The sequence below is a fragment of the Polyodon spathula genome, chromosome 5 (assembly GCF_017654505.1).
Source record: "Polyodon spathula isolate WHYD16114869_AA chromosome 5, ASM1765450v1, whole genome shotgun sequence".
NCBI lineage: Eukaryota > Metazoa > Chordata > Actinopteri > Acipenseriformes > Polyodontidae > Polyodon > Polyodon spathula.
The window spans coordinates 62,047,184-62,072,085 of record NC_054538.1 but is presented as its reverse complement, the minus strand read 5'-3'; the positions used below and the strand labels follow the sequence as shown (position 1 = coordinate 62,072,085).

General features: G+C 36.2%; 1 protein-coding gene across 1 annotated transcript in view; it reads right to left on the bottom strand.

Moving 5' to 3' along the window:
* The window catches only part of LOC121316430 (ubiquitin carboxyl-terminal hydrolase 34-like), a 78,725-nt gene that overhangs the window by 27,609 nt on the left and 26,214 nt on the right, over positions 1 to 24,902 (bottom strand). The window contains exons 16-42 of the mRNA XM_041251500.1: positions 24,514 to 24,629; positions 23,384 to 23,511; positions 22,980 to 23,069; positions 22,783 to 22,878; positions 22,053 to 22,135; positions 20,571 to 20,725; positions 20,347 to 20,460; positions 20,010 to 20,109; positions 19,357 to 19,516; positions 14,943 to 15,069; positions 12,934 to 13,081; positions 12,737 to 12,837; positions 12,434 to 12,643; positions 8,533 to 8,655; positions 7,201 to 7,323; positions 6,883 to 6,966; positions 4,976 to 5,062; positions 4,549 to 4,749; positions 4,379 to 4,461; positions 3,927 to 3,979; positions 3,303 to 3,427; positions 2,809 to 2,961; positions 2,531 to 2,635; positions 2,392 to 2,447; positions 2,170 to 2,290; positions 1,853 to 2,036; positions 1,502 to 1,665 (exon numbers count right to left, since the gene is read on the bottom strand). Coding sequence (XP_041107434.1) covers positions 1,502 to 1,665; positions 1,853 to 2,036; positions 2,170 to 2,290; positions 2,392 to 2,447; positions 2,531 to 2,635; positions 2,809 to 2,961; positions 3,303 to 3,427; positions 3,927 to 3,979; positions 4,379 to 4,461; positions 4,549 to 4,749; positions 4,976 to 5,062; positions 6,883 to 6,966; positions 7,201 to 7,323; positions 8,533 to 8,655; positions 12,434 to 12,643; positions 12,737 to 12,837; positions 12,934 to 13,081; positions 14,943 to 15,069; positions 19,357 to 19,516; positions 20,010 to 20,109; positions 20,347 to 20,460; positions 20,571 to 20,725; positions 22,053 to 22,135; positions 22,783 to 22,878; positions 22,980 to 23,069; positions 23,384 to 23,511; positions 24,514 to 24,629 — 3,290 coding nt within the window. The remainder of the gene's footprint in view (positions 1 to 1,501; positions 1,666 to 1,852; positions 2,037 to 2,169; positions 2,291 to 2,391; positions 2,448 to 2,530; positions 2,636 to 2,808; positions 2,962 to 3,302; positions 3,428 to 3,926; positions 3,980 to 4,378; positions 4,462 to 4,548; positions 4,750 to 4,975; positions 5,063 to 6,882; positions 6,967 to 7,200; positions 7,324 to 8,532; positions 8,656 to 12,433; positions 12,644 to 12,736; positions 12,838 to 12,933; positions 13,082 to 14,942; positions 15,070 to 19,356; positions 19,517 to 20,009; positions 20,110 to 20,346; positions 20,461 to 20,570; positions 20,726 to 22,052; positions 22,136 to 22,782; positions 22,879 to 22,979; positions 23,070 to 23,383; positions 23,512 to 24,513; positions 24,630 to 24,902) is intronic.

Sequence of the window (24,902 nt, the reverse complement as noted above, 5' to 3'; positions counted from 1 at the left end):
GCACAAACCCAGAAAGGGCATTGCACTCGTATCACCATAAACTGTAATTGCACCACAAGCACTAATTCACACACTAACAGACTTGTGTATGTGTTTTGTACTTCACGTGGGGGTACAATAAAACAACTATTATTTCGGGACCAACCCAGGGATTATAAAGTAAGTAATACACACCGCCGTATTACTTAGCATCTTTATTGTTTATTGTTTGGTTTTGCCATCAGGCACTGGACACAAAACTAATAAAACAAACCTTTGCACCTGGATTATAATTGTCTGTCTGTTCATTGATCACCTGCACACTATTAACCACTTTGCCAATTTCCTAACTCGCATCATGAAGCAGGTGCATAAGGGTGCAGGGTCAACTGCGAAACCGCCAAACTTTGTATGAGAACTGATGCCCGTTCCACCTGGTTCTTCATCAGACATTCCGGCAAAAGCACAAACGGGGGAAAATGTGTAGAGCAGCTTTATTGGCCATGACAGTGCACTGAAACCAAGAACCTCCTGCTGGTCCAGTAAGGAGATCCAGTGCAATCCTTTGTGGCAGAAAGATCCACTGGTCTTTCTCCCAGATGGCCAGTCCAGGGTCGGTCGGCAGAGATGTTGAAGATCCCTGGCATATACATGGTTCTTATCGTGCCGCCATGCTTGTGGACCCAGTGCAATATTTCCACGTCCTCTTTGCAGAGAATTCCACCTCTGTCGTATTGTCTGACCTGAGGAGAAAGTGTTTGGAACAGAGCTCCCTCCGGAAGTGCGCTATCGTGAAACACACTGCCAGGAAGTTTTTGTGCAAGTATCTGTCACCGAGACCACTTTGCAGTGATTGCTTGAGTGACCCCGGCCGGTTAGTAAGGCATCTGTTGTCAGAACTTCCCTGCTGGGCAGGTTGCACTTCTGGTCTGGGCACACATCTTAGAAACAATTTCTGAAGGGGTCTCTGTCCAACGTTATTCCCAAGAACTCTATCCTCAGCTTTGGGGCATTTCTCCGCATTCATCTCAAGACATAGCATTTTTAAGTGGTCGAGAACTACGTCTCTTTGCCTCTATCTAGTGCTTGTTGCTCTGAACTGGGTGCAATGAGCCAGTCGTCCAGATAGGGAAGATCGAGATCCCTTGCAGCAGTGCGAGGATCGTTTCCATGCACTTGGAGAAAGTGTGTAGGGATCGGAACATGCTGAAAGGGAGAGCTGTAAACTGGTATACTGCGTCTTCGAAGGCAACTCTTAGGAACCTCTGGTGTGGCCCACGCACTGAAATGTGAAAGTATGTGACCATCTGATGGACTGATTCTGGGCGGGCCCAGAAGAGCTTTGGTATAAAAGCCATTCCTATTTGTGATGAATTGGAGGTTCCCTGTCTGAAGGAGAAATGCACAAGAAGATTCTATAAACATAGTAGTAAGTAACTTCTTAGTAGTACATGCTATAGGCTTAGTTAAAGCTTCTGAAGATAGGATTTATGGCTAAAGAGGTTAAGACACTTTGTCTTACCTTTGCTGTAAAAATGGCCTGCCTGGCCTCCGGAATCATATAAAGCTGCTGGATGGTGGATGCAAGATAGCAGGTTGCTCCCAGATTTGTCAATCCAACAAACCTGCATTCTGCTCTGACATCATCATGGGGCCAGTAATCCCATTTATAAGGTGCGTGAGATGCTATAAAATAAAGATTCATGCATGTTCTGAGAAGATTAAATAAGAGTATTTACCTTTAAAAAAGATTTATCTGCAATTGAATTTAAACACAATATTCTAAATGATCTTAACTGTGTGTAAAAATTGTTCTTATGCAGTACATTTTGAAAAAGTGCTTTGCATAAAAATGCAATGCTACAGTCCTTACATTGCATGTGTTGTGCCATAACCGAGTTATGCAGGAGCCTGTAGTTCTCTACCGATCCCTTCACCATTTCAACAAGCAGATCATAAGCTGCCGCTCTTGCTGAATGCGACTTGCACTTGGGCTGATGTCTATCTTTAAGGCTTGGCAGCAGAAACAACAAATTAAATACATCCTTCAGGAAATCCTAAAAAAAACAAAACAAAACAAAAAACGGAGGAATGGTATATAAGTAATGTGCACATCCCCTGTCAAGGATTCATTACATGTGTGAATCTATAGTATAAACTTTAATGAGTGTGCCTCAATTCTATACTTACTTGTCCTTCCTGAGAAAACTTAAATGGGGGTTTATGCTTAACAACACTAGTAGCAAGCCTTAGCAGACCTGTCAGACCATCATCCTCTATATTGCCATCCTGCTGATCAAGAATCTCCCTGCTGGGGGAAAGATAAGACTGAAAATACAGTTTCACCTTTTACGTATTACAACCCTAATCCATACAGCAACAGTACATGAATAGTAATGTCATAAGACTAACCTTCGTATGCAGTCAGCAAGGTGTCTTGCCAAGGCATCCAAATCCAGCAATGTTGTCTAAATAAAAGAATAAAACAGTAAGAAAGTGCCACCGGATTTATATTTAACAGCATATTAGATTTACTACAGAAATAAAATACCTGACTGGCATCCTTTACATGAATATTGTCTATCAGTTTGCACAGCAACCAGAAATACTCTTTGCATCCAGTTCGAAGCACTGGCTCATCCTCGTAATCCTCTACCTGTTGAAAAATAGAACATAGCGATCAAAGGATAAATTCGTTCTTAGATCAAGATCTGTTTTAGGTGCAATCTCCATCTCCTATCAAAACTTAAAGGATCTGAGTGAGCATTTTGGATATAAAAAAGTTAATTGGCCTCAATAAAACTGCAGTTGAGGTCCTTCAAAGCTTACCCTGACAGGTTTCAGAGCTTGAGCATCAGGGAGGAACTTTAGCAGCGTTGAAGAAGCCAGAAGCAAAAATGATCGATGAATAGACTCTCCCCCTTCCAGGCCAGACAGAGACAGCTTGTACAGTCCATTGCAGGCTTCATGTCGCACAGCAGTCTAAAACCCAGACCAAAAGAGCAATGCACAGGTTGCCCTCAGAAAGCAAAAATAATTCACTTTTTAATAGTATCTACTACAGTAGCTAGACACTTCGAGGAAACCAAATTCTAAAATGCTTGTGATGCTTAATGTAACCACACCATACATGATGCATCCCATTTTTATTTCATTTGGCTCAAACATAAAAGGAAAATATTGGAAGAAAGCTCTCTTGAAGTTTCACCTTTAATACTTTAAGTGCCAACAATGAACTATTTATTACCCATGAGCGATCTTTCAACATATAAAACACTTAAAATGCACTTGTTTGTTAAATATACCTGTCTTATTCCACTTACTTCAGGGACAAGAAGAGTGAGCTTCTTCAGCCAATCATGTAGATGCTCACTGTCTGCCAGGCTGGTTTTTACCACTGAACAGCAGTGTGCCCAACTAACTAGGAGCCACATGGAGTAATGAGTAACTACAAAATGAAAACAGACATCATATAACCACTTATATTATTGTTCTGTTAACAATGCAAAATTCAGAAATACTAAACAGTAACAAAAACATTAACTAATAAAAAGAACACATGTAACTAACATAGATCACATGGCAGGTAAGTTGCCTACAATGACCAAGAGCACAGGGAATTTAATCTCAAACAGCTTCCAAGATAAACCTTTAAAATAGCTCTGCCAAATCATGTGTAAAATATGAAAAAGTAGGTTTTGTTTGTTATTTTGTTTTAATAGGTCAATCAAGCAGCTCTTAATTATTATTATTTTTTTTTAATTTTAAGCATTTACAAAGTGGTCATGGGTCAGTCTTGGAAGACAAGAATTAGGCCAGTCATTCCGACAGTTTGTACCATTTGGGTTTATCATGAATCACTAGCCTTCGGTGGATATGTTTCACCACTTTATTTTGTGTAGAAGACTGCCGTTACAATTCCAAAGTCTAAATGCAAGCACACTTACCCTCATGGCGTTCGGCGTGAAGGGAGTACCGCACTTGGACACTTAGTCTAACCCTAAAGTCTTGGAATTTTTTAGCCATACCTAAAATAAGCGGATTGTGTGTGTGTGTGTGTGTATGTGTAAAATAAAATATGTTTATATATATATATATATATATATATATATATAGATACACACACACACCCATTCTGTGCGTTAAGTGAATGCAAGACAAAATATTTTTCCATCCAATGGATTTATTTTGCGTTTTGGATGCAAAATTTTGCATTTGGGATGTAAAATTTTGCGTTAATGTGACCTGTGTATGAAGTCTGTATCTCAAGATACTGGGAGACATGAGAGGCTCGCAGTTTAATTGTGTATATCCAATAATCAATCATCCCGACAAAAGCATAGAACAAAGTTGATAAGCGGGTGGTTACTCCTCATGATTATTCCAAATAGCAACTCACCTGTGAGCAAGGTTGTCGTATGTATAGGCAACACTTATTAACCGATGGATCAAGTTAGTTCCTTGGACAAGACTAAGAAATACCTAGAAGAAAAATAATGTTTGGCACTCAGTAAAAGCATGATAAACACAAAAGGTATGCTCCAGAACAAAACTTTTGATCTGTGTTACCTCTGTGAGACGAGGTATATGAAGCCCCTTAACGTGGTCTCCTGCTCCTTTACGTGATTTTCCTGGCCAAGCCCGTTTTCGGTGATTTTCCGTTACACCCGACCAGGTAAAGACATCATGATAGGCTAAATCTAGATCTGCTGGGTCCACTGCAAACTGGCAGACGAGCTTCAAAAGGCAGGCAAGACAGTCCAACAGCCACTAGAAAAGAAGTTGTGCTTTACTGAATGCTAAAGCGTGGGACACGCAGTTGCTTAATGACAGAGGAAACTTTGGGCAGATATTTTTAAAATGGGCAAATAAGACACAATTAGGACTGACTTGACCAGTCTGTCGGGGGTGGGGGCGTAACAAACCAAAACTTTTAATGATGTATGGCAAGTGGAAAAGTATTCTAGTGCATGGGTTTTACAGCATCCATACATACCACTGTCCAGGATTCCTGATCTTTAGGCTCCAGAATGGCAGAACTGAAAATTTCCAACAACAGCTGAAGCCCCCCAGAAGAAACAAACTATACCAAAAAAAACAAAAAAAATCTGTGTGTCATTGCTAGGCCTTATGTTTTACACGACTTGTCTTTAAACCTGTAATTGAGCCCTACAGCCCCAAGATGTTGACATAGCCTGAACAGTAAGCCTCTTAATGACAAATCATAAAACAAATCATTCCATTACGTTACTATAACCACTTGAATTGCTCATCCCATTACTACAAAGTAGGTATTGGCAGATTAACAAACAGAACGCTGTAGATGGCAACTGACATTTATTTAACCCTTACATCCCTGTGAATACATAACAGGATTTTAAAAGGAAGTTTATATATATATATATTTCAGAGAACTCATAAGTGTAAATACATTATTTACAGGTTTTAAATTTACCAGTCCATTTTTACGCAAATATATTTGAAAAAAAATGAATTACATTTTCTTGATATCTGTATCTCACCGGGCACAAATAAAATATTTTGTCAACAGAAGAGAAGATAAGGTTTTTTCAATAGATTTCCCATTTCTGGCACCAATCTCTACACATTACCATTTATTGGAATCTGGGCATTCTCTAACATATGTTACCTGTGTTTACTTATTTGTTTTTATTGGTTTTGTTTAAATAATGAAAAAAAAGGTTGCTGATAAAGACGTCCACAGATATTACGTATGTTGGAATGAAAGACGAAAAAATAAAAAATCCACTCTGTTCTTGTGCATTATATTTTGCTACTAAACTTCAGCATCAGTTGGTTAATCCAGTCTTCCTTCATGGATTCCTGTTGCTCTGTAAAAATGTGTCCATATGAAGAAAACACTTCTTTCAGCATCCACAGAATTGGTAACAACTGATAAATGTGTTAGCCTTTCATGCTAAATTGGGAAATACTTATGCATTTCTCCAAAATTCAGTCAAAGAAATTCTACTACCATTTTCTTTTGCATATAGTTGACATCCTTGCATTTCTGATTTACAGTAAGCATCAAACCCTGGAATACAATCTAACGGGAGGGGTTATTTATCTAAACTACAAACATGTTGTGGGTCTAAAATCCTTACTGCCTTCAGAAACATAAAACGTGTTTTTATACAGCATTGATCAGGGTTGTAGTAACTCGTCAATTTTTCAAAAACTGTGGGAAAGTTTTAACACACTTTGTTTATTCTGGCATCTGTTAACTCTTATGCCAGTGCTGGTATGTATTTATTAATTGTGGAACTTTATTATACGTTTGATGAATTCTAATGTTACAGCTTTCAAAATAAGTTCTACCCAGCAGTGTGCAGCACACCAAGTGGATATTGCTGCGTGCAACCTCTCAAGAAATGCATTTTGAGTTTCTTGGTGCATCTATTTGTTCTAAAACAGCAAGTCTCAAAGTAAGCTTCCTTTAAATGCATCCATTTCTAGAATGGCAATAATTGTCCCTCGTAATTATGGGGTGTTTATAATTAGCCAGAATTTAATGGGTTGATTACTTAATTATTCTTTTGATCAGTTTAGCTGGATTGGCAACACTGACATATTGAGGTTTTGGACTGAATTGCAGGTTAGTCATGTACTAATTCTCCAGTGAATTTCACAGGGCCTTAAGTCATTGCATGTGTTACTTTCCTTCCACTACTAGATAATTATTTTAGTTTATCTTAACATTCAATCATATGCTAGCATATAATACAATGACAATCCAATTAAAGTTAGCAGATGGGAAATTAAATACATTGTCCAGAATAGTAATGTTCTTAGGTTTTAATATGTACCACAGGAAGTTTAGCAAACCCAAGTAGTAAGTCATAAGACTTCCATGTTAAATAAATAAATAAAATAGCATCTCACCTTACAGCTCCAGGAGTTTTTGCTGTTTTCAATCTGATCTTCACTTGAATCATCAGAGTCAGGGTACAAGTCACTATAACTTCCCTAAAACAAAAATCAGCAGTAACTACTACACACTCAATAGTGTTGAATAACAGGAGATAATAAAACACATGAAGACAAAAAAATTATTTTAGCCTAAATATTTGTCAATTAATTTGTTTCTTTAGATCAACAAAACAAAACAGCTGAATAAAATTGGAAAATAGTTCAGGAACAATGATTTCTGAAGTCAACACTTCAAGGAAACCTATCTATACATTGAGAGATGCTAATTACCGTGGACTCTCTTCGTATCCGCCTATTTGGTTTGCCCAAAGCTTCAATTATCTCAAGTGCATACAGGAGTTTATGTGGGCTCTTTATTCTTAGCAGATCTTTCCAGCAAGGTCCATCATTTCCCTTTAAGAAGGATAAATAAAAGGATATAATTATTCAAACTGAAACATTCACATCATTGGTCAGACAAGACAGTACTAGTTTTTGGATACCAGAATCTCTGTTCCACTCAAATCACTGTAATAACACAGGGGCCCGTTTCACAAAAGCCATTTGCGACAATTCACAATCGTAAGCACCTCGCAAATAAAAAATTGGGTTTCATAAAACTTTCGCAGGGCTGCGACATTGCCGATTTTCACCAGAAACCTGCGACAGCCAGACAGCAGCTCCAAGTAGCAATTTCACAGATCATAATAGAACATACACTGGCACTGATACTACTAGCCAAAACTAATCCTCTTGATGCATATACAGACTTACAATTAATATCAAATCTAAATTGATTTTTTTATTAATCAGTTTTAACCTAACAAAGACACTTAAAACAAAAACATGTTTTAAACCATTAAACGCCTTTTAATGCACAGAAATCAGCTCATTATTAACCCGGAAGTAGTCCTTGGACTTACTGTGCACGCTGAATATTGAGTTTCAATAGCAAACAAACACAAAAGAAATTTGCCACAGATGGATCTCAAATATCAATTTTGTCCCCTGCTGTGAACGAGCACCTGACCTAACCCGATTTTAGGTTAGTTACACAATGGAAGGGGCGCGAAGGAAAATAATTGCTACAATTATAGAAATGGTTGACCAACACAAATCTTTTCTATTTGACAAGTTGTCTGGAAGTTTAACTAACGAAGACAAGAAAAAAAAAGTGGCACATAATCACGGATGTAGTAAATGCTTAAGGGGTGGAGCAGAGAACGGTACCTCAAATTAAAAAAAATGGATAGATCTAGTAGTTAGATCAAATTTAAAGGGATATGAGAAACCTGAAATGAGGTGGGAAAATTGTCTAAATATAATTGGTTAAGTAGCTGTTGCTGATATTGAGAAAAAAAACTTGTTAGACGTACTTATTACATTTACTACCATTAAAAGAATAAAGTAAAATTTATTCTGCATAAAAAAAAAACAGATTTATACATTTTAGAGCAGCAGTATTATCATTAAAACTGACACCATACGATTCTTTCACCATTGTCACTTTTGCATAATGGTGTGGTTAGGTTAAAATAAAAGAAAATGAGGATGTTTTAAAATGTGTAAACTGAGCATGAGAACATTTCTAAAAAAATAAATAAAAAAAAAAGACTGACTAACCTCCTCGGAGATATTTTGAAAAGCCTGTAACATGTTGGGACATGTAGGAAGCAGCATCAGCAGCTCCCAGACACGCCTGGACAGGTTTTCAGCATTGAGGTGCAACTCCTCACATCGAGCACTCTGTGGATAAACACAAATCAACGAAGGTATCAATTAAAGAATGCAATAGAACACTGAAAACACATGATTAATATCAACTACTGCAAGGCTATAAAAAACGGATTTACTTTTTTGTATTTAACAAAGCCATAGCATTAGTTTTTAATAAAAGCTTTACCGAAAAGTTATAAATAAAAAAAAAAGGAAGTATGCAATCACTCAACCATGCGTGCAATGCAAGCAGCTAGGCACTCTTCCAAGCCATGTGCTGGTCATGGAGAAATCAATTACTATACCAACAAATGTATCCAGAAAGGCAGACTTCAAAGCAAGCACAGGCAATTTTACTACGAACATGTTAGTTCTAAACAAAGCAGCAAGGCCTACATTAACCCATGTTTTCCTGGATGTTTAAACCTGTGTTTTTGCTACAGTTACAATTTAAATGGTAACTTAATGTCTTTTTCCATTTTACAGTATAGTTTTAAAGACTTTAGAACCATAACAACATGAATAATGCTTTACTGTATCCATGTATTTGCCACATTGAGGGTGTAGATAGCAGGCGTACACATTTATTAACCGTTGCAAATGCATTAAGAGTTAGACATTTCAGACTTCTGAACAACCGCCATTCCCAAGGTGGTATTCGTAACTCCAAAGTTCTACTGTATATTATACACATTTTGGTATGTTTAACATACCTTTGTCAAGGGAAAGTGTGTCTGAAAACACAGTGGAGGTACTTGTAGGCTTTTGATGCCATGGTAAATACACTCACATTTCTATTTAAATTTATTAATGTGTTTGTGGTGCCATTTACTGCATAGTTAATGCAACAATCTACTATTTCTTTTTATTTAAGCCTCCAGGTACCATGTTATTGAATTTATTTATCCATTAATTTCACCTTATTCTTCTGTAAATGTACACTGTCTAATTTTATTTCTTCCAAAACTACAAATACTAGGTCAGCCATTCACATTCTATTACTTTTTTTATAAAGTGTTGAACTATCGGTTCTTTTATTTATGTTTGATTGGCGATTCTGTCATTTCAAAATTTGTAATTGTTCAAAATTTTCATCTTTTGTTGCCTTAAAATGCATTAAAAGTTGTTTTTTTTTCATTTATCTACACATCATACACGACAACTTCCAAGTGAAAAAATATTCTAGAAATATGTAGAAAATTAATTAAACAGAAACTGAAATAGCTTGGTTGCATAAGTGTCCACCCCCTTGTAATAGCAATCCTAAATTAGCTCAGGTGTAACCAATCGCCTTCAAAAATCACACACCAAGTTAAGTGGCTTCCACCTGTGTTAAATTATAGTGATTCACATGATTTTAGGAAAATTAAGCTGTTTCTGTAGGTTTCCTCTGTTGGGTAGTGCATTTCAAAGCAAAGACTCAACCATGAGCACCAAAGCACTTTCAAAAGAACTCTGGTTCAAAGTTGTTGAAAGGCACAGATCAGGGGATAAGTATAAAAAAAATAAAATCAAAAGGCCTTGAATAGGCCTTGGCCTCCCTTGGAGCATGGTCAAGACGATTATTAAGAAGTGGATAGCGTATGGCACCACCAAGACCCTGCCTAGATCGGGCCGTCCCTCCAAACTGGATGACCGAGCAAGAAGGAGACTGATCACAGAGGCTACCAAGAGGCCAATGGCAACTTTGCAAGAGCTACAGGCTTTTATGGCCAAGACAGGTCAAAGTGTGCATGTGACAACAATATCCCAAGCACTCCACAAGTCTGGCCTGTATGGTAGGGGGGCAAGAAGGAAGCCATTACTCAAGAAAGCCCATTTTGAATCCTGTTTGAAGTATCCAAAAAAACTCAAGAGATTCTGTAGCCATGTGGCAAAAAGTTTTGTGATCGGATGAAACTAAAATGGAACTTTTTGGGCTAAATGCAAAGCATTATGTTTGGCGCAAACACAACAAAGAGCATCATCCAAAGAACGCCATCCCTACTGTGAAGCATGGTGGTGGCAGCATCATGTTATGGGGATGTTTCTTATCGGCAGGGACTGGGGCACTTGTCAAGATAGGAGTGAAAATGAATGGAGCAAAGTACAGAGAAGCGCTTGAGGAAAACCTGCTGCCCTCTTCAAGAAAGCTGAAACGGGGACAGAAGTTCACCTTTCAGCATTTTAACGGCCCAAAGCACACAGCCAAAGCTACACTGGAGTGGCTAATGAACAAAAAGGTAAATGTCCTTGAGTGGCCAGGTCAGAGCCCCGACCTAAATCCAATCGAAAATTTGTGGCATGACTTGAAAATTGCTGTCCATCAGCGCTCCCCAAGGAACTTGACAGAGCTTGAACAGTTCTGTAAAGAAGAATGGTCAAATATTGCCAAATCTAGGTGTGCAAAGTTGGTAGAGAACTACTCCAACAGACTCACAGCTGTGATTGCTGTCAAAGGTGCTTCCACCAAGTATTAACTCAGGGGGGTGGAGACTTATACAATTATGATCTTTCAGGTTTTGTATTTTTAATACATAATTTCTCAATAAAATTGTTTTTCCCCTTAACAGTGTGGAGTATGGTGTGTAGATAAGTGGAAAAAAAATCCTCATTTAAAAACGCATGAAACTCTGAGGAACTGATACAACAAAATGTGAAAAAAGTTCAAGGGGGTGTAGACTTTCTATAGGCACTGTAATGCTGTCTAATATATATTTTATTTTGTTATGTTTTTGGCAAAATATACCATTGGTTTTATTGTCCTTTAATGTGTCTATGATCCATTTATGTTTACTGTAGACCAAAACGTCAGCTACATTTGCATCTCTTCTAGAAGTCACTACTGGCATTGAAATATTAGTTAACTTTTCTCTGAATTATGAAGTACGTAATGCTTCCAAACAATTTTTGAAATGTTTGGTGATAAATTTAGATTATGTAATTAAGTGGTACTCTTTTAACCTTTTTACTTTTATTATAATCAAGTAGTTCAAATTCTCTCTCAATCTGTTCTTTATATCCTTTAACCCTTTGCGGTCCTATGTCGGACCTGGTCCGACATTACAAATTTCCCTTTCAGGTCCAATATCGGACCCTGTCCGACATCATCAAAAAGACGTTAAGCACAGATCTCTAGTCCGGAAAAAGCAGAAAAAACCTTACAATGGCAGAGTGAGAGAAGCAAAATAAAAAAACAAAAGGGGCGGATCTGAAAAACACACAGAGGCCCTGCACCACAGACCTAACACGGACATACAAAAACAAGATAGCTGCTTCCGCATCCAGTGCTCAAAGAATATCACAGACATTTGCAGAGCTTTTGAGATGTTATAACAATAAAACAATGACCTGAATCGCATTATTGAGGAGTTTGGTGATAAAATGAGTGATCAGGAGAGGATTTATCAGTATGCACTACTATGAAGAGGTATGTGATAAATACAGTGAACAAGGGGTGGGGCTTGGCTGGAGACGCAGTACTGAGTGTCCTGTTAATATGCACTGCTTTTTAAATCTGTTTTACTGTGAAAAAAATAAATAAATAAACAGCGCGTGTGAAAATAAATTGGACCTGACACGCCTGACAGGCGCTGAATAAATGGACCGCTAAGGGTTAAGATTTATTTTCGATTCTTTTGTACAGTCATCTTCAGGAATGGCTCTCTCAGTATGGAGAGGGTGTAGATTACATATGTAGGCACTGAGGCATATAAGTAGGTTTCAAGTAAATCTATCTATATCTTTCTTTATTAGGGGGTGATCCAAATCTCACGTACAAGGCAGTAGTCAACAAGAGCCACTGTAAAAACCTCAAAATGTGTCATACCTCAGTGTCCTCCACAGATCTCTCTCCAAAAGGGGGTTTAAAGGAGGCAAGCATCTCCAGCAGGTCAAACAGCGTGGTGAGGTGGGGTTCTTGTAGCAGTAACAGCATTGGAATGTTATCTTTCTTTGGAGGAGGCAGGCAGGAGGCTGGCAACTGAACCCCCTCTCCTTTCCTCTCCCTTCTTGGCGCACCCAAGGAAACAAAGACCATCTACAAAATTATACGAATAAAGGGTTATAAAAAAAAAAAAAAAAAAAAAAAAAAAACATTTTAAAAATGCTTTCAGGTTACCAAAATAGTTACCTGCATATCTTTAAATCCCAGTTCATGCAGTGTTTTTTCATCATAATCAGTGGTCAGCTCATGTCCAGAGGAAATCATTCTCACAGGTCCCATCAGGCCTCCTGAGACAATGAAAAAAAGTTGCTGTTTTTTTCCCCCATGGATTGGTTAATAGAACACTGCCATAGATAGAGAACTCAGACTCATTTAAAACGCACCAGGAAAGTCTCCTTGGCGGCTACTTTGCCCAAACTCCTGAAGTTGGGCTTGCTGGTTAATTTGCTCCTTTTGCAAGTTCTCATACCAATGCGTAACTTCAGCTCTCAGGTCAGCCACCTGATCACTTGGATACATCTCTATAGTCATCTGCAAATTAAAAAGGAAGTGTTTATTTTCTAGATATTTTCTTTCGTAGAAGAAAAAAATAGGGGATTAGAGATCTCAGCATCATAAAAAAGTAGATCATGACATACATCTATCATATGTACATTAATGTTGTAAATTGAACCCTGACGTTGGCATCAATTATCGTGCAAATTCTAACGACGATTATATCAATCATTATTGAGTTAATATGCTTAAAAGAAAAAACCTTCCCTCACAGTAAGTTTAAAAGAACAATAAGTCCCCTTTTTAGAGCATGGTATAAAAAAATCATCCAAACAAATTCTGATGTTTTAAAGGCACGTTTGATAAATACATTGTCATTTAAATATAGCACTCTCCAATTTTCATACTCCTGCCATCACTAGCCTTTGCCTTGTTTTGTGTAAAATCTGACAAATTTCCACTGTAAACATAACAGTAAATTAAGAAAAAAAAAAAAGTTTGAAAACTACATTAACGTTATAGCCTATTCACATGGAAATAATTAGATCACTAATTTTTTTAAAAAATTTTGTTGGTCACAACTTATGAATTACGCGTCCCCAGCTTCTGCTAGCAAAAGCAGCAGTCCCTTCCAGTGTGCTGCTGCTCCAGATATGCATTTAACTTTTTTAATCAAAACTTTACATGACTTTGCATAGCCACTTAGACTTGTATTATCTTCAGTGAATACAACTATATCGTCATTTTTTCGAACAGTACATTAGAGGCAGTGTACCCTTTCCTGCCATGGAAACTGTCTATACTTTCATCCTACACTTAACTTCAATTAAGTTATGTGTAATCGGTCCAAGTTCCTGATGCGATCATAAGCTTGTTTCAATTTCAAAAAGAAAACTGGACAGAATTTACTGATTGACACTTAACGGCAGCCAACAACCACTCTGGGCTCAACTCACTGATTGGTAGATATGGGCATCCAGGTCGGGTTTAGTATCCTAGGAGATCAACTGATATTGTTAAGCGAGTGAACATTTTGCGAGTGTTCAAAATGAATACAAAAAAACTATAATAATTACTGCAGCGGATCGTGTACAATAATTTTGCATTATACTGGTGGCAAACCTGCAATGGTTTCATTGGATCACATGTCGAGATACGATCCAGCGGCATTTAGACAGACAGCAATCAAAAACGAAAAAGACTGAGGGCAGTGCATTGCTTCAAAAAAAAAAAAAAAAGTAAATAAATAAATTCTGAAACAGTGGCAGGTGACAACGTAGTCATGTTAGATAGTATTAGTTTCGCTCAAGACAGACGGCTACAGTTGGGAATGATTTAAAACAAAATATGTTTAAAATAAAGCTGGTTACTCTTGATCTCTGCAGCATCATCCTCTATTTGTTCAGACACATATTCTCAGTAACTTTTTGAAGCAACACCACAGATTACGTTCTCGACAGCAAATGAATATATACAAGACACGTTCTTAATGGAATATTCGATTTCATTAATATATTATAAATTTGTTATCATGGGGTCCCAATCAATAAATAATTTGATTATTATCGTCATCATTACAATCACACCAAGATGATAACACTCTCAATAACTTGTCATAAAGAATACTTTTTTCCAGTTGTTAAATAATAAACAGCTGGGAAAGATGTTGTCAATGTAGATACTTTTTTTCACCCCTCAAATTGTGAAAGGTTTCCCAATCAAGTTTTAGCTCTACAGTAAAACTGTAAAGTGTGAAACAGACAGACATCTCTATTGCCCTTGGGACTGGTTTTGTGAAATGGTTGCATGACTAAAACCCCCAAATACTCAAGAAATTCTATATATAAAAAAATGTAGATAAAATGACAGGTATTAGGATTTTACTGCAGTTCGTTACTTTGTCTGGGAGACCAGCTGGTTGGCACACAATCCTCAGGGGTAAAGATTGCTTGTCACTGAGAGCCTTCAAGTGGCTGCTGATTCCTTTTCCGTCAATCTGCCACTGTCTCAGATGATAAGCAAACCTGAAAACAAAAATAAATAAATAAAAATGAAGTATATATAAATGTGGACATGGCATGCCTTCTAAAAACAATGTATGCATTTATAAAGCTGCCTCTAATGTTTCAGTAAGGGTATAACCTAATAAAGTCCAGTTGAAACAAATTATTGTTATTAGGTTAGTATATACAGCCAGCACTCACATATCCGACACTATAAAAACGTGGACTTCACGGACGGTTAAACGAGTGATGCATATCTGAATTTAATTTTGCCCCGTTCCAACCTTTATCATTTTTTTCAAGTAAGACAAAAGATAAATGTCAAAAAAAACACAGCGGAAAGGACTGTGTTTTAAAATAAGTAGGTTTCCAATTAGACTGCAGTGTAGTTTGTTTTGTTGGTACAGTAGTAGATTTTCAACAGAAGTAGTATTTTAATTCAGAACGATATGATTCTGAAAATATCACTTGCCAAAAGAGACGACTGTGGACACATGGACTGTAATACAGTACATACTTTTATATCCAGGGCTTTGACGGATCAACAAGTCCACCGTAACATTGTAGAGATGGGCTTTGTATCAGAAAACTGGTGACAGAGTCAGAAATCGCATGTGATGGGTAAGTGCATTAATTTGTTACACACACACATTATATATATACATACACATATTTTATATATAAACACACACTTACACATAATGTGTAATTAGTGTGCCGCAAGAAGTTAGGCTTTTGTTTTTTTGTGTGTTATTAAAAGTCCGCGTCAACGCTTAAACCTCTATTTCGTGCTGGGTCTCATTTTTAAAGGGCAAATGAACGTGAGTGAGGCTCCGTTAAAATAAATTAATTAATTAATTAATTAATTTTATTTATATATATATATATATATATATATATATATATATATATATATATATATATATATATATATATATATATATAACAGACAGACACAGTCTAACTTCATTATAACGAACCCCCCTGGGACCTGGAAAAATGTTTGTTATATCAGGTTGTTCACTATAATAGGGTCTTGGCAATGTTCTGTATCAGAATAGTGAAGAAATGCCCAAATTTAATTGAACATCTTTATACAGTATTTCTTTTAAGAGAACTTCACACTGATCAACATTTAAACTGTATATTTAAAAGGAAACAGTAAAGAAGTGAAAAAACAATTACACTTGCATGCTGAATAGGATAATTACATGCCCTTTCTCTTGAAAAACATACCCAGCGTAAATTGCTTCATATCTTTTGTTTCTCAATGCACGCTGTTTCAATCATGTTACCTCCTCACGCCTGTTGCCATGGTTGCAGTTAATGTGAAGATGGCAACAGTTGCATAGGTTACACATGATTCGCACTACAATAGGTTATCTATGAATCAGCCTTACCTTTGAATTAACCTACCAAGGTCTTTGTTTTCACTGAGAGAGTAACACATTCACACTGGAGAAAGTTCAGTGTCAGTCACTACCGAGATTGTTCTATCCGGGTAGATTTTGTAAAAGTGATGGTTCTAATAGGGCTAATTTTCATTGAAATATCAAATAGTTCTTGCTGCTCGGATCTTGGATATATAAAATAAATAAATGGGATTGATTTTATTCTTAATACAAGGGCGGAAAAACATGACCGATGTGTATCTGGGTAACGGATATCCGAGTGTTGACTATTATAATTCTGTGAACAAGCAAATATGGGATATTGCCTAAGTTGGGGAGATGTGTGTCACAACAGATTCTTAGTGGGCTCATCTATTCAACTCCATTTTGAGGAATTACATTTTCATGGGTGAAAGTGGCAAATGATAATTGACTGAAAGATTTCTTTGAAAGAAATCTTTTGGATGGGGGACTGGGGCCTTCCTAGGCCCCTCAGAGTTCTGGGGTACATGCTCTCAGATGCATTTGAACTTGACTTTGCGGTAAAAGAAATTCAAAAATTACTTAATTTACACCTTGTAATTTTACCAGATGGATCAACCTAATAAAATCACGCATGAGGCTAGTTAAACATTGTTTGAAATGTTACTCATCAAATCTTTTACATGTAATCCCAATTCAAATAATATACATTTTATAAAACCTCAGCTGCAAAAACCACACACGATACAGGGTTCATATAGTTTTTCTGATACAAATTTCAGGGACTTTAAGGACCTTCAAGGACCACTGACAATTTTAAAAGACCTAATTTAAGGTTGACAATGTTCAATGTTGATAACTAATAACCAACTGTGAAAATAAAGCTTTTGTATTAACAGTTTATTTAACTGTATAATTAACAAATCTAACTTATACCCACCATGTATATATAAGTTCTGGATCAGTAAACTTTCTTATTCAGTAACAGTGTCTGTTTTGGTACCTATAGGTGAGTGTTTCATTCTAAAAGCAGTACAACAATTCAGTTCTATGTCAGGAGAAGCAAGTCCAAGAATTGTGTATCTCAATCATAGGCGCCTAACTTTGTTAAAGTGGGGGGCAAACTGCTGAGCATAGAGAGGCGATTAATAATTATTATTTTTTTTTACAATTAAAAGACACTCTAAGAAACCAAGCTAACCTTGCTGTTTTGAAAGTGTAGCTTTAATTGCAAATCAAAAAAATTGGGCAGGTGTTTCAGAATAAAATGTTCAATATGTACTCCCTGCACATGCATGAATTACAAATATATGCAAATAGCACCAAATGGCACAACCAGTACCAAAGGCATCTATCTCTGAACAGAAACCTAGAATTCCCACAAACCGTTTATTAAAGGAAAGTGTTACAGATAAGCAAGTACTGTTTTTTTTAAGGTAAGTATAACCTAGTAAGGCAGTTGAAAATATTTGCTATGTCAGAAGCACTGGTTAACTCTTAAGGACCAGTCAAGAGTTGTTTCTTGTTTTATACCATTAAAATCGTCTTATTCCTCCAAGAAACTTTGTATTTGTGCTTGCTTCTAAATATGGTCCACTGAGTTACAGTTAATAAAATAACTTAACACAATAATGTAACTACTGAAACAAAGTCTTTTCTTGTTATCTTTAAAATATTTATGTTTTTTACTTTAAATATTAGGACACGTTTTGCACTCTCTTTGGATTGGGTGCATTATTTTTTATCTTTAACAGGTGCTGACAGTGGCTGCAGGGCGACGGGTACAGTAATATAAGCACAAATATTTAAATTACCTTAGATTTCAGGCACATGCCTTTAAAGTAAGATGACACTGGCTGTAAAAAGACTGCAACTTTGTCTTTTTTTTTTTTTTTTTAATACACAAATAAGCGCGTACTTGACCTGAAAAACGTCTTAAAACGATGCAAGCAAATTCCTACTTGGTTTGATTGAATGAGTAGTACACAAGAAGCTTCAATATGAAAGCTGAAAATGTATTTCAATAAAAAGGACTGACTGACACATGTTTTTAATTTTGTAATACCACCGCTTCAAATTATTACTAGTGCTTTATAACAATTTTATTTTAAAAAAGTTGGTGTTGAACTTAAACCCGTTTATGGCGCTGCAGCAACATGAACCTACTAACTTCCTACTAATGTCTGGTTCTTTTTGGTAATGCATATCATTTAATTAAAAGAGTAAAAACAAACTCAAACTAACAACTACCTAGCCTATATTTAATTACATAATCATTTCTGTAATCTCCACAAACTGCCCAGCATCTTTAGCTCAAAATAGTGCAGTGCGGACTATGGGTCAAACCAACGTTCGTGTAGGGCATGTTTTATTGTATTTTTTTTTATTTTTTTTAAGTTTTATCAATATCAGACTTCTGGCTTGTCTTTTTTTTTTTTTTTTTTTTTTTACTACATTTTAAACCGTTTAAAGGCAAAACCACAATAATCCATAGAATAATAGCATGTATACACAGAGATTAAAAAAAAAAAAGTAGAGGGGCAAAACATATAGTTTGCCTCCCCAGTGCCCTATGGGTTAGGCACCTATGCTCTCAATCAAGTTACAGTTCAACCCCCCCCCCCCCCCCCGAGAATTAGATTTTTTTGGGCATTCTTTTACGGAAGTTAATTGCCATTGATTGGTACTCAATTGTAAAGGTGAGGGAAGGCCCGCTTATTTTTTGTTTTGAAATCAACATATCAATGAATGGATTTCCTTAATACTGATCAAGAAATACTTCTTAAAAAGACAAGTACAAGTTTCTGCACACCCCTAGACAGATGGCGCCATTTATTTAATTTGTTATTAATATTTTGCTAAACACTGTTTGGTACAGCAAGTGTCCTGTATACCTCAACAGACAGTAGGAAACTTTGTATGAAGAACATCGTACCGTCTCCTGAATGCTTCCAAGTGAGTTTTTAGCATTAAGAGTCCCCTCTCAATGATTGTTAGGCTGGAATGAGGGTCTTTTTCAAGATTTCCTGATGCCATCATCAGACTCTCCATACACTTGCTAATAAATTCCTGTTCCTTCTCAAGACCAGTTTTCCCTGAAAATAGTTAAGGCAAGATAATTACTGCTTGTACAGGAATTATTAATGTTTCCATAACTTCAGGGACCACAGGCTTAAACAGATAAACCTGTCCATTAACAAATATACATATTTAACTGTAAAGCAAGTCACCTACTCATTGGTGGATTTACAGGTCAATCCAACTGCAACCAAAAAACTAAGACAAAAACACACAAAACAAACAAAAAAAAAACCTAAAATATACCTTGTTTTTGAAAACAGATTATAACTGGACCATAGATTGTTAACTATGTTGGCTGTTATTATGCAATAAAAATCACACAAGTTAACACATTATAACAAAATACATATTTGAATAATTTTTTGCATTTTACAACTAAACCTGCAAGATCAGATTGATAAAAGCAGGATTCTTTGATAATAATCCCACAAGATCAGTTTGCATATCAAGAAAATGGCCACAATCAACACCACCGCTTGATAAGAGCGAATGGTAAGTAATGCTTACCATTTATATAATAGGAGTTAATGTACTGAATGGCCGCTCGACTGACGTCAGCTGACTGAGCTCTCAAAGCAATGCCCCAGAGTTGGTCCATGCCACACAGCTATTGGATGGGGAAACACAATATTTTGTATACTTTAACAAATAAAGCACAAGGCAAAGAGCTATTCTGTTCACAAGCTGAGCAAGATAACCCCTAAATTAAAAATATCATTCACTGCAATTTCTTTTAACAATTATGGTGAATCACAATAAAAGTTTACAGCAAACAGGATATGTAACACGTACTCTTACTCAGTAAATATGCGCAAACACAAAACTGGATAACCTCAATCCTTACCTCACAGTTCGAGCCACTGTCATAAGCACTAGTAGCCAGACGGGCTAAGTTACATAAATGCTGAAACAGGTTTAGGCCAGTCATGCTGATGATTTCAGGTTTCAGCTGAGGCATCTAAAGGAAGTAAAAATAAATAAATAAATAAATAATAAAAAAAATTTAAAGTTTCAAAATCAGTTTACGTGCAACCGCCTCCCCTCCCCACTTCAATACTGAGATCTTACCTTTTCCAAGAAAAGATGCTTGTAAGTTTCCATTCCCATTGCATGCTGGTCCTTACTGCGGACTTGGTTCAGAAACCAATGTAAAGCGTCATCGTAGCACTCGGAATCTTCCACTAAACAGTGCCACAAGATATCTACCTGTTCCAAGCTGAGCCCTGCAAGAAGCGTAATTAATAAACACAATTCAAGTGCAGAAATGAAAAGGACCTCAACTTTTAACATAACGGTCGCAAATTAATATGAATTTTGCTTCATACGATTGCATAAAAATAGCATCCGAAAAAACTATTGCTTTGTTGTTATTGTGTAATGATTTATGCAGTGAATATACTTTTTCTAGTAGTCTTTAAATTAATATCATCATCTTGTCAGGTTACAGTCATTTCATTAAAACAGAATAAAAGCTTTATCCTGTTTCCGTGGCAATTAAGCTATTTTTACCAATGTTAGCAAGACAAAAATATTTCTCAATATTCTATATACAGAATTCAATGTATGGATTCCATTGAGGCCTGCCAGGGCTCCAAACTAACTTTTTGCCTTAACAGCCAAAAAAAATGGTTACCAAATCCAATTGCTGGGTGCCACTTCAGGAGCAAGTTGATTCCTACCCTATTCAACTGAACTTAAAGCACAACAGCTTATGACATTAAATGGCAGGTTTTCTGTTGTAATCAAGTAAGCTGCATTACATTTCATTTAATTCCCTATATGTTTTTCTTTTCAGTAGGTTACTTCAGTAGCATATAGCTCCGGCTACTGGTGTCAATCCATGTAGGTGCACACTTCCTAATTGCAGTTGCAAATATTTCTATGTTTTCTGCTTTCACTGTTCTTCAGATAGTCCGTGGGAAACAAACTCGAGTGCCTGAGTACAAAACTCATAACACATTAAATGTTTTTCATTCTTGAATTGCCATGCCTGCTTTATTAGCTGAAGAGTATCAGCTCATTAACTAGGAAAGCTGCTGCCCAATGACATCATCTTCAAACTCCTGACGGCAAACAACAACCAAATCTATTACATCAGGGATAGATGTGACTGCTAAAGAAGATACAACAGATGAAGAATCAAAACAAAAAAACAAATTTGTTTTGATTCAAAACTATTTAGGTACCCTAGATAATATTCAAGGTCTTTTCCAGAGATTAGGGACCTTATATTGACCAGTCTGGTTAAAGGAAATCTGTGATCCCTTTTCTATTCTTTATTTCATAACAGCCCATTTTTCTAATTTTGTATGCACAAATATGACTGTCTACTAAACAGGGGCTTCAGAATGAAGCAGGGAAACAAATGTTCTGGACCCATGCTGTTTTGATCATGAACCATCAGGACATTAGTTTAGGCATCCAACTAGATGCCTTAACCTGCTGGAACACCTACTCACATTTTGGTGCACTGCAAACCAATACAAAGCTATATTTTTTTTGCATTGCCATTTAAAACAAGTATTAAAAGACCAAATACATAAAACTCACTGAAGTGGTCTGGTGAGCCAAGTGTGGAAAAAACACAGGTCAGGAACTGCAAGCGCACCTGGACTTCTGCACTGTGACCATAGCTATAGGCATGGAAGGGAAAAACAGAAACACTTGGTTTACTAGCAATGAACACTTTGCATTTCAAAACGTACAGTAATGAAGCAAAACAAATATGTATGTTTCACAATACAAAACCCCATTCTAATTTGACACCAAAACTGAATGTTAAAACTAGTGCATTGAAAACCAGGATTGTATTCCAAGCTAATTCTCAGTAGAATGTTCGTTTAAAGTGCAATTCCAAATTGATATGTAAAACTGACCTCAACTATAATCTAGAGATTAACACTTAAACATTTTGCTCTTCATTTTAAACATGTTAATCATCTCATAACTACAGTATAAACAAGTTAACCACTTTCTTGGAAATGCTAACTGCATTAAATTGATCTGATCCTTGGGTGATTTGTGAAGGTTACATGACAGTGCTGTGGCAATAATATGATGATTATCTCAATTATTCAAAAGAAGAAAGAAAATAAATAAATAAATGTGACCTTATGCTGAAACCTATGAAAACATCACATAGAAATAATTTTAATGCAAAAAAACAAAAATAAAAAAAAAATCTATATCAGAACAAAATACAATCCATGTATCCTGGTGGGTTTTATTCAGATTATGAAATAAATAAAATAAAATAAATAATAAACACATGCAATCTTACAGTGCAAATTTGTGTAGCTCCTCCCTAACTTCTTGAATGTAGTGTAGAAGGTTTTCGAAAAAAAGTTTCATCATGTGTAACTCCTTCTCAGCCCACCTGTACAATTAAGAGGAAAATAAGGGAAGCAAACAGTTCCTATTGGCATTTACAAATGCTTACATTCGGGTACTTATCAGGAGACTAACGAAACAACTTACATCGTTATCCAGTGTGTGTCGTAACTGCTTCCAAATTGTTGAAATGTACCAAATAGCTTAGGAAGGAGACGGAGAGAAACCACTACTGACCTGAAAAACAAAAGTAATTTTTTCTGTAACATGTGAATCATAAAAGGCCACCAAATAAATAAACTATTCCGGGAGAACATTTCCACAACATGAGATTGTATACCAAGCTACACACAGTTACTTATTGGAGGCTGTTGAAACAATAATGACTTCAAAACTCACAAATTTCAGTGCAGTAATGGTGATTTGAAAATAAAATACATTTTATTGTGGGAAGTACTGTTTTAAGCAATCCCCCTGAATGACTCTTCTCGCATCAATGCCAGGGGCTACAATTTAAACTTTTACAGAGCTTGCCATGTTATGCAGCTTACCGATGGTTGGATAAGTTTTCCAAGCAGCCTTCGATAAATCTCATTCGAATCTGTCTGTCAGTGAACCAGCAGACCAAGGAACACAGCAGCTTTTCAGCTTCGTTGATCAAGCCTTCCGATAAATGGATCTATCCGATACAAATTGAAGAAGTCTCATTATCATATTTTTTTAAAGCCATGGTGGAATTTAAAAATATAAATCAAATGAAGAAAAATATCTATATATATATATATATAATATATTATATATATATATATATATATATATATATATATATAGTATAGATATATATATATATAATATATATATATATATATGGTTATATATATATATATATATGTATATGTTTAAAGTTCAATTTCCGTTTTCATTTGCTCGGTCAGCTACAAAAAGGCACAAGTAAACCTCATGTTATTACTTTATGAAAACGTGTCTATGGCCACTGTTTACTGTGAAGAAACAGCAATGGCAAGGAATGAAAAAAATAAGTAAAAAAATAATAATTGCGTTATTCACCTTATGTACTATTTATTTCGGGAATAAACAAAACAAAATTTCAATATTGTTTTGCATTATTGTTTTGAAATGTTACGATAAACCGTAGGCAACAAAACATCACGTGACACCATTTCATTCCGGTTGTGTTTGTGTAACTGTGTAATTTTATTTCCACGCGTGTGTGTGTGTCCCGGTACCACCACCCACCCCCCCACCCCACCCCCCCCCCCCTCCCTGCTTGACTTCTGAGCAATAATGGCTTTTATTACTTTTTGAAAATGAACGAACATCTGAACGAATATTTCAATTATGACCGAATATCCAAAACATGAAAATCCTGTTTTGTCCCAGCACTAACAGATATACAGATAAATACTCTCACACACATATACTGGAAAAGGTTATTACATTTTAATTAAAAGATGTTTAACATTGAAAGTCCTACTATGATAACTTTACATTTTTTGTGACAAACTGATTAGTCATTCAGTTACTGCAGGTAGCTTACAGGTTTACAAAAAAAAAAAAAAAAAAAGAAGCTTTTTCATTTGATTTAAACACACATATTAAACCCAGAACCACACAGACTACAGTTTAAATCACTTTCTATAAACAGTGTAAATAAACTTACTGCATCTTCATCCTGAACCAAGTCCCAAAGGAGAGTGTTCCCTTTTTTACAGACATTATCCAAGTTTATGTCAGTGACTGCATTGCCAGTATACTGGTGTTTATGAACTGCTGGTCCTGGGGAAAATGAAAAAATTATGAATCATTGAAAGACAGCAACATTCATAATATTTGTTCCTTTTCTTCACCTTCCATTTTTAATTCTAATATAAAGAAAGGCGGTATGAACTTGTATGACCATGCCCAATGCTAAAAATGTCTTTGTAACATGTGCCAGAACTTTCTTTTTGCACCAGACTGCTTTCAGGAAAATCAAGGAAACAGTTCTTGCCAAAACTCAGATTTTAATACACATGGGCTAAGGGGAATGGCACCTCTGATAGAATGATT